The sequence below is a fragment of the Alligator mississippiensis genome, chromosome 2, assembly GCF_030867095.1.
Source record: "Alligator mississippiensis isolate rAllMis1 chromosome 2, rAllMis1, whole genome shotgun sequence".
Taxonomy (NCBI): Eukaryota; Metazoa; Chordata; order Crocodylia; family Alligatoridae; genus Alligator; species Alligator mississippiensis.
In genome coordinates, this window is record NC_081825.1 from 21,290,105 (window position 1) to 21,299,673 (window position 9,569).

Here is a 9,569-nt window from a genome sequence, read left to right on the forward strand (position 1 = left end):
CACTTTAGGATTGTGTTTAAAAATGTTGTGTACCCAGATGTTCCAGAAGGACAAAATCTGGGATCATGGTATCATAGGCTAAACTGGCACTTAGAAAATCAATGGAATAAGAAGAATCATACCCTGAAATTCTTCAGCTCAGCTTGTGATCAGACTGGCGTAAGCTAGCTTCCTTGCAGAATTAAGGAGACAGTGGATGGCACTGGCAGTGCCTTCCCTCTGGTCTGGGCCTGCCATTTTAGCACAAATTTGCGAAACCTGTTCTCTCCCCATCCCCCAAACCTATAATATAAATAGTCACAGGCATGTGACATGCATGCCAAGTAGTTTTGATGTAGTACTTTAACTCAGTTACAACTTTGTCACAACATTATATCCATGGAATTTTTGACAGTCACGTGTAGCTAACAGCCATTCTTAACAGGAAGGTCAACTTCTAAAATCAGAATGCCAGATCCAGTTTCTTCAAAGGTTTATACAACTTGATTCATCCATATTAGTTGGTTTCTAGAGGGTTTGCTGCTGGAGAAGCTTGCCAGTCTGGAATTATGATGTGCTTATAATGTTTGATGTCTGGCCATTGATGCTGTTGTAGTATAGCTCTTCCCTTGTGAAATATTTATTAACTTTTGCAGGTATTTCAGACACTACATACCACTGGACAGTCATCGATGGTCCGTGACTGGGTGATGCTTTCTCTCTCCAACTTCACCCAGAGAACACCTGTTGCTATGGCAATGTGGAGTCTTTCCTGTTTCTTTGTCAGTGCTTCCACCAGTCAGTGGATTTCAGCAATGTATCCTGAACAATTTGGAAATATTTCTTTAAGTGGGTTTAGCATCTCCCTAAATTGGATTGATTGTGCTAGAAACTGAAATCTTTCTTTTTGTTCACCAAGCAAGCACAGCATGAGCAGCAGTGGTTTACACTTTGTTTTAAATTACAAGCAAAGAACATGCTGCCAGTAGCTGAGGTTTGTAAAAAAAACCAAACAAACAAAAAACCAAAACTGCTTCTAGAAAAAGGAACATAAAATTGCATAGAAAAGTAAAGTTGGAAGGGAACTCAGGAGGTCATTTAGTCCAACCTCCTGCTCAAGGCAAGTCCATCCTTATCCAAACCACTCCACATAAGTGTTCATCCAACCTATTCCCAAAACTACGCAAGTAACCCTGTTGCACAGCCTCAAAGCACATTGCCCCAAACACCCAACCTGTCATGGGAAAAGTAGGGGGATGATGTCCAACCAGTGCAAGGTTTATTAAAAAACACTGGAGAGATTCAAGGAAGAGAGCCACACCCTCTGCCACAGAAAAAGGCCAAAACCTCCACAGTCCATGCCAATGTAACCATGGGGTAAAATTCCTTCTGATCCCAAATGTGGCGATTGGTTTGACTGTGCGAGGAGGTGCCAAGACACTTTTAACCTGGAACTTCGTAGTTTTAGCCCCAGCAAAACCATGGGCAGACCCCAGCCAAAATCCCCAGCCTTGGCTGTGGCCCACACCCAATGCTTGTGAGGAAGCTGCATTCTCCATTCCCACCCAACCAAACCAAACAAACAAAAAAAACAAAAGCATTTGACACCTGTAGCAGCAAGAGGGGAAAACTTCCTTCCTGGCCTCATGCAGTAACCAGCAAAGCCCAGCAGCATTGGAAAAATCAAACGCCCTCTATTTGGCTTTGCACCCTTGGGACAGCGAGCACAACTCCACACGTCAGGTCCCTAAGTGGAGAATTGGAGAATTAGAACTTCCCAATCTGTAATCCTATCTCCATAAATTTATCCAAGATTTTTAAATGGTCACCTGTATTTATGGAGGAAGGCTTTAATCTCTGTGAATCAGTTTGGAATTGTGAGCATGGTTGCCAGCTAATACCAACTGTAGTAGTTTTAATGTTGGTGCCAACCTCAGATACAGTTTATAACTTTACTTTCAGGTGTAAATTATGAACTATTTAAATACCAGGTTAGGGTAAATTTTTGAGCAGTATGTCAGGGTCAGCAGTGTCCATCTCATCTTGAGGGGAGCAAGTCACAGCAAAAACCTCATATTACTGTGGAAAATCTTTCTTTTAATCATGTAAGCTTTTAATGTTGTAAAGGACTGTAAGCTAAAAGGGAGTATGTTGAGAAACTGTACTGTAAGTACTGTGGGAAGAATCGGTGATCAAGGGAACTACATTTAGAACTTGTCATCAGATGTGTTCAATGTTGGGGTTTTTTTTTTCTGTTTTAAAAGCATTCAGAAGCACTGTCATTCTAACAAAGCTCTCCAAAAATAATATCCTCATCTATTCTCTCTCTACTCCCAAAAACAACCCTATAATATATGGTGAATATCCCCCATCAGGCAAATTTTAGTCATCTTAAACTGTAGCAACATGGTGATATTTTCCAGAGTACTTGGAAAGAGCCAGTTGTGCTGCCTGCTGTGCACTTTATTGATAGAAAATGAAAAAAGAAAAAACCTGTATTCAAGAAAACCCACCTTGCTGGTGCTTGGGAAATGGTGTGTGTGTGAGAATTTTCCAGCAGTGTTTTACAGTTCCTTGATCATTATTCTTATTTCAGTAATCCCACTTAGTTGAAGGTAGTGCAGAACTGCATTGCTGAAGAGGGCCCAGTAAAACAAAATGAACATTTTGATACCTTTTTAAATGAATATGTTAGGATTAGTAAGGAAGTTGCATGAAGTTAGCTAAGAAATAAAGGTTTTTGTACGGCACTTGAAATGCTACAAGCAGATGCCCTGGCCTTGGAACTCCTGATTAAGCAAAAAAAAAAAAAAAGTACTCTATTGGAGAGCAGTGTGCTCTTCAAGCACTTGCGTAAGGTTTTAAAGTTTTGTCTTCTCTTATTATGTCCTTAACTTCTTTCCCAGTCTTCCACATATTATCAGCAGAATGGGAAAATCAGAACAAGTGGATGTTAACCTTTTCTGTTTGGTGGCCATCGATTTCTACAGACATCAAATAGATGAAGAGCTAGACCGGAGAGCCTTTCAGTCTGTGTTTGAGGTTGTGGCATCGCCAGGAAGCCCCTATCATTGTCTGCTAACTTGTTTGCAAAATGTTCACAAGATCACAGCATGCTAAACACCCTGGTGTTTCATAGTCAACTGGATGTCTTGCATTGGAATCTGGCATGAATGTTTGGAGGAACATAAAGATTCAGAAAGCAGCTGGTGTTTGCACTTGTAATAATGTGAACTGGTTGGTTTTTATTTCCATGATACTTTTGCATGGAGGATAAGCACTCTGCACCACAGAGAATCACAGGAAAGGTATAAGGGAACACTTCTATTGACAATGGGCAACAGTGGTGAAGGGAAATATGTACATATGTTTAAAGTAATGTTTGCAACTAATCTAAGAGGCCATTACTAACTGTAAGATATGGGTGAGTACAACATGCAGGTAACTGGGTATTGCTCTTTCTAATGTTCAACTTAAGTCACCGTATTGCTGCTGGTATTGAAACTTTGGCAGAAATCCTGTCTCAGTGCAAGCTGCACTCATTAGAAACCATTATAGTTTTATGTAGATATATACATACCATGGTGTAGTACAGATTAGAAATTGTTTCCTAATGTCTCTCCTACACAAAGAACAGAGAAACCAGTTTTCACGAATAACACTCCCAGCATGTAGTTCTTCTATTTCTGGACTCTAATCCCCTGTGGAGTATGTGTCGGTGTGGGGGCTGTAGTGCGCAGACATAACCACACTTTTTTTTTCTTCTCAGGATTTAAAATGTGAGTACAATAGATCAGCCAGAGAAATTTTAACTTAAATATTTCTATATTATGTAAAGTATGTACAATTGTAAAACGTGTGGTGCATGAGATGTGCTGTATTTTTGAGATGAAAAAAGCCAGGCTGCTGAATGTCTTGACACTTACATTGCCCTCATTTTCTCATTGTGCATTTAGCATCATGTTCTTTTTGAAAATCCATCATAATGTCCAGATTACACTTTATGTTCTACATTTCACATTTTTTGTAAACACTTTTAAAACTGGAATTTATTGGCTAGTTTGTGTTGTGAAGTTGTATTAAGGAGGCATTTTTGTGATCCATTTTCTTGTGACTTCTTTTGAGCTTTATTTTGAGAGATAAAGTTGAAAGAGAAGACTCAGCACCTAGGATCAGCCCTTTGTGTATTTAAGAAGCTGCTTACATCTGCTGCACAGCTTTTTTTAAAGAGATTGAGTGATGCAAGCTCCCCAGTAGCCAATAACTGACCTTTTTTCTTTCATATTAACTGAAACCATGGACTCCTTTGATATAGACTATCCTAAGCCAATTTATGGTGGCAGTTAAGAATCAGAAGTCTGCTGTAGTCTACTCTGGGACTGGCTAAAGTGTTAGATTGTACAACCTCTTTCATTAACTGTTGTATACATGCAGTGTTTGTTACACAGCATGAATATCTATACGTTTTGCAAATTCTGCTTTGACCCCACACTTAGAGCACCTAGTTGATTTTAATAAGATGTACATGGAGAAATCTAGGGCAGTATTTGTTCCTAACTGTATTTGCTATAATTCTTTGATATACAGGTCATGCATTGGTTCTCAGCTACATGGCTATATTTAATCTCTACGTTTTTTTCATCAACACCTTTTGATGACACCTCAATAGTGAGAGAGTATTATCAGGAGGAGCATGTACTGTATGTATTTCTGTATATAATATATATGTAAAGTTATACACATGTGACTACATTTAATGTATACAAATGTGTATATTTGTATTTATTAAATTTGTGGATTTAAACTAATTCAAATTCCTAGACCAAAAACAGTGGTTTCTGCCTGTTACTTGATTAAATAGGAATTGCCCACTGTTGTCACTTACTCTTATGATCTAAAACTAATAATAAGGACAGGAGAAATAACTAAGACTTCTCTGTATGTAGCTGCTCTACAAGACTTGCTAGATCTAGAGCAGGTAGTTCTGCCCTTTGTTGGGTTCCTCTTTGTTCTTGGGCCACACCACTGTGGTGACTTTTTTTTTTTTTAAAGGAAACTGAACTGAAGTTCAGGTTCAGTTAAATAGATGTTAAATTTTGGGGTTATAGTAGAAATGTATTACCATTCTGGTAAGAGACCCATTGCCATGGCAGCAATTTTAAATAATGCCCTTCACTTGCAGTGAAAGGTCATTATAGATTACTGTTCCTTTTTGTAATCACCAGTAGTAGTTTACTACTGCAGAGCCACATGAGTCCATTTTTGTACAATAAATAGTTTAAGATGATATTTTTATAAGCTATTTTCCAAAATTTAAAATAGACTTTAATATATTTTAAAGCATCTGACTAGTCGCATTCTGTCTGTGTAACACTATACTTTGTGTCATGCACTGATAGATCTTTTTTATTTTAATCTCCTCATAGGTAATACAGCATCATTGTTCAGTTTGTCTCGAGATGGAGGCTAGCCAGCCATCCTTAATGAAATTTCTGAACATGAAATTGAGTCTTGCCATTGTATCTTTACAGCCAGTAAAAGGAGCATGTTTAGCTAAGCGCTCAACATGTGATGCACAACAGCATGTGATTCATTCCCTCCCCTCAGTACTGTTGCTGGCATTTGATAGGATGTCTGTGTTGCATACTGTCAGCCAAGAGTAATACAGCTGACTCTGATCTATCCTTGAGTTTAGTTGAAAGTAATGTTAACCATTCAACTCAGTTTTACCCCTTCATGAAGATTTGCCCTGGCAGACCTAAAGCAACATTTTCGTTCTGTGTCTGTAGTTCATCCCTCTTTAGAGATGCACCTCCCTTTTCAGATGTTGCAATGGGCCTGAGGACCCATGCCTATAAGGCTTACATTTAACCTTTCTGTTTGGTGCATGTTTTCTTCCTTCTGTTTTTTTAAGAGAAAACAATCATTTTAGTATTAATTGTTTTAAAACTTGTGCAGTTCTGAAAGCAGGCTTCCATAATTGCTTCATGGTCTAGTTTCTGCGTCTAACTGCATAACAAAATCACACATGGTCTTATGGTCAGTGTGCTATTTTTAGAAAGAAAATCTGTTAGATTTTTTTTTCCTGTTCGGTTATTATGTATATACATCTGTGTCAAAATAGCTTGCCCCCTTTAATATGTGATAACAGTAGCATGACACACATCCTCCTTGACATGTAGTTGGTTTTGGAAATTTAAATACTAGTGGTTTTTTAATTGAGAACAGAGGAACGAATATGATAAAATGTAGAACACACATCTCTGGTATTCCAACGAAGTAAACATGCAACATTTAGCCTGTTCTGCAGTATTAAAATGCAAATAAACAAAAATCTCCCTTCAAGATCATGAAATAGTTTGTAGTACAGCTAACCAAATACATCTGAAAAAAGAGGAATACCTTGATGTACTGTAAGTGAGCTGCAGTGGAAGGACCTGCACTCCCAGTGTATAGTGTAGCTTCCTTTGAGACTACTGGATCTTGCCTGTGAGGTTTTTTTAAAGCAAACAAAAAGAAGAAAACTTTTGGACAGATATAACTGAGCTCAGTGAAGTTAGGTTATAGTGACTTGCTTTTCAATACTTTTTTATTTTTTCCCTTGCATGGAATGCAACTGGAAATTCAAAATACCTTGTGTTTTAAAACAACTTGTATAATGGGAAATAAAGGGTCTTTATTTGTGACTCAAGACTTTAACAGTTCAGGTTGTCTATAAGTGTTATTTAAAGTTCTTCCACTTTTTGTCCCTTGTGGCCTATAGCCTTCCAGCTTTCATTATTTCTGTATTACTATGCCTTGGTGAAATTCCTTGTCAGGGGTTAAATTTGAAGTTCACTAAATGACACAAACATATTGCCTAAAACAGGGAGTATCAAATGACCTGATCTAGGTTCAGCTTGAAAAAATTGGCCAACTGTTGGGTTAAAAGTAAATTCTAATTTGGTAATTCATCATCAAAAACATTGCCTTGTTTAAAACAGAATGACTCAACTCATCTAGCAGATAAGGAAGTTGTGTCAAAAACACTAAGAAGGCAGTTCTCCAAGAGCAGCAGACCTAAATCTTCATCTGGTTTTGCAGATCTGTCATGACTAAACACTATCCACTTATGCCTCCTGAATGCAAAGAAACAGTTGGGTGCAGTGAGCAATAAGTATAGCAATAAGTAGTCTAATAAGATTTAGTTGATCAGGACTTTACCCACCAATTAGGTAGGGGATAAAAGCTGCTTCAAGCATACCATTGCATTAAACACAGTTTTGTTTTCTTATAAAGCAAGCCCCCCAACTCTGCTTTGCCCTAAACATAGAAACAAACTAGGAATGACAGTGGTAGATGTTTTGCTCTTACTTTTTTTTTAAAAAAGTGCCAGTATGTTATAGAAAGAAAGCAATTAAAAAACATTAGCAACAAAGGTATTTAGGTAATTCCCTTAGTTTTTTTCCAAATACAAAACGTTTAACTGTAGTAAAAGTGGAGACTCCATGCACCAGCTGTTCAGATAAATTTGAAACAAAGATTTGGAAGTGAAGCTGAGATCCAATGTGCTCATTTTTATTTACTCTTCAAAATTCAGGTGAAATTTTTTGTGCACGTTTAAGCAGTTCAAGGTTAGTAATACTAACAAGTCATACCCAAGAGATCATCTATGTTGTATCAAGCTTTGGTGAATTAAGGCTAGCTGGACATGAATGCTGTGGAAGTATTTGTGAGGCATGTACTGCTTTTTGTCACATGCATTTTGTGTGGGCTTGTCATCAGTACATCAGTCTTTGTCTCTACATAATGTTCAGTTGGATCATCCTAGCAAATGCAGGATATGATGAACTGCATACCACACAAGTCCCATGGTGCTGTCTTGTCTGGGTTGAGGGCTATGATGGGCAAAAGCTTGGAGCCCCAACACCAAAAGCAGCTGTATTTGAATTAAAAGGCAGGAATATAATTTTAGATGTGTTTTTAAATACAAAAATATTTGCTGAACATATTGCACATCAAAACTAAAGAGAAAATAAAATATAAATTGTTGCTGTAAGTGATTTTTTTTCCCCTCTGGTTATTTAAAAAGCAAAGTTTTCATACTTTCTCAGTAGACTTGCTCAGTGTATGTACTCTCCTTAAATGGATCAAACGGATGCAATGATTAAATGAGGGGTGTTGGGAAAACATACAAAATGACTGCCCCGTACACAGCTGCAGGTGTATTTCAGAATAACAGTGTTGTCTGTGTGTTAAGTGAGGAGAAGCATCGCAAACATTTTCGGTTGTGTTTAACCATTTTGCTTGACATGTTTCTAAGTCAGGTTTTGGAAACACAGGAAAGCTAGCCAAACTTGAAATATGTGTGTGCAGCTGTATTTGTTAATGAGGAGGTTTTTATCCACTAGCCTCAACGTTGGATTACATTACACATTGTGGGGAGGGGAATGTTTAGCTTGTCTAAGCTTGGTTTCCCAGCTGTGAGGCTTTCTTTGGGGTTTACTTTTTAAGAAAACTCTGGGTGGTCTTACTGCTCCACAGCCAGCACTTGCAGCACTTAGCTGCTCGGAGACATCTTGTTTTGATTAACTGCGTGGTGCTCCAATGTATTCTGGAAATTGTGGAGAAAGCTAAGAGTTAGCAGCTCAACGCGCACTAGCAAGGTGCTGGATTTTATCCAAAATAATTTTACCTGTTCGATATTCTGGTGAGAAGTCTCTACTTCTGCATAGACATCTATGAACTGTAGAAACATGCTGGACTGTGAGTTAAATGAACTTTCTAGCTGCTACACAATTTTTTTTTTTTTAAAGGTTGAAGACTTGTTTGACTAAATGCCGCCCAGACTTCCCCTCTTCTTTGAGCCATGATGGAATGGCAAAGAGAGTCTCGGATTTGAAAAGACAAATCCTAACTATTTCTTTACCTGACACGTTGGGAGGTAGCATTTTCCTTTGCTTTGCGTTGCTTTGCTTTATTACTGTAGTTGCCAGTCTTGGGATACAAGATGTGGCTGGTACCACACATTTTTCCAGAACTGCTCTATCAGAAAATTTTGGGCTTTAGCTTCATAAAGTCCAGTGATAAGCCACGGCTCTAATTTTCTTTGGCCTCCCATGTATGTGCAGTGCCAGGCAGTTTCAGGATCCTTTTGCAATCAGTACTGTCAATGTGATCAACTAGGGCAGGGGTGGTCAGCCTGTGGCTCCAGAGTCTCCTTGAATCTTTGCACAAGCACACGGTGACCAGCTTCCATTTGGAAGCTGGTCACTGTGTGCTTGTGCAAAGATTCAAGGAGACACATTAACTTCTGAAGAGCTGCATGTGACTCCGGAGAGACAGGTTGGCCACCCCTGGTAAGGGGTGGCCAACACTTTAGCTCCTGTCCATAGCTTTGATATTGGGCCCAGCTTTGGATCCATTTTTTGATACCACCTAAAGAGGCTGGCTTCCTGGTGTTTGCAGCTGGTTCCAACTGAGTGTGATGCCATTTGGTTCACAAATTCAACTGCAGAGTCTCTAAGAACAAGGTAGTTCCAGTTCTTCAGAGTGCCCTTTGGGGTCCAACACTGGCTGCAGAGCTCGTACCTGACCCTTTCATGGTAGCT

General features: G+C 38.7%; 1 protein-coding gene across 4 annotated transcripts in view; it reads left to right on the plus strand.

The window, feature by feature from the left end:
* HTT (huntingtin) overlaps positions 1-8,017 on the plus strand; it is a 155,881-nt gene extending 147,864 nt beyond the window's left edge. For all 4 annotated transcript variants that reach the window (XM_006262647.4, XM_019479067.2, XM_019479072.2 and 1 more), the window contains 2 exons: positions 636-796; positions 2,886-8,017. In XM_006262647.4, coding sequence (XP_006262709.1) covers positions 636-796; positions 2,886-3,099 — 375 coding nt within the window. In that variant the 3' untranslated portion in view covers positions 3,100-8,017. The remainder of the gene's footprint in view (positions 1-635; positions 797-2,885) is intronic.
* The last annotated feature ends 1,552 nt before the right edge of the window (positions 8,018-9,569 follow it).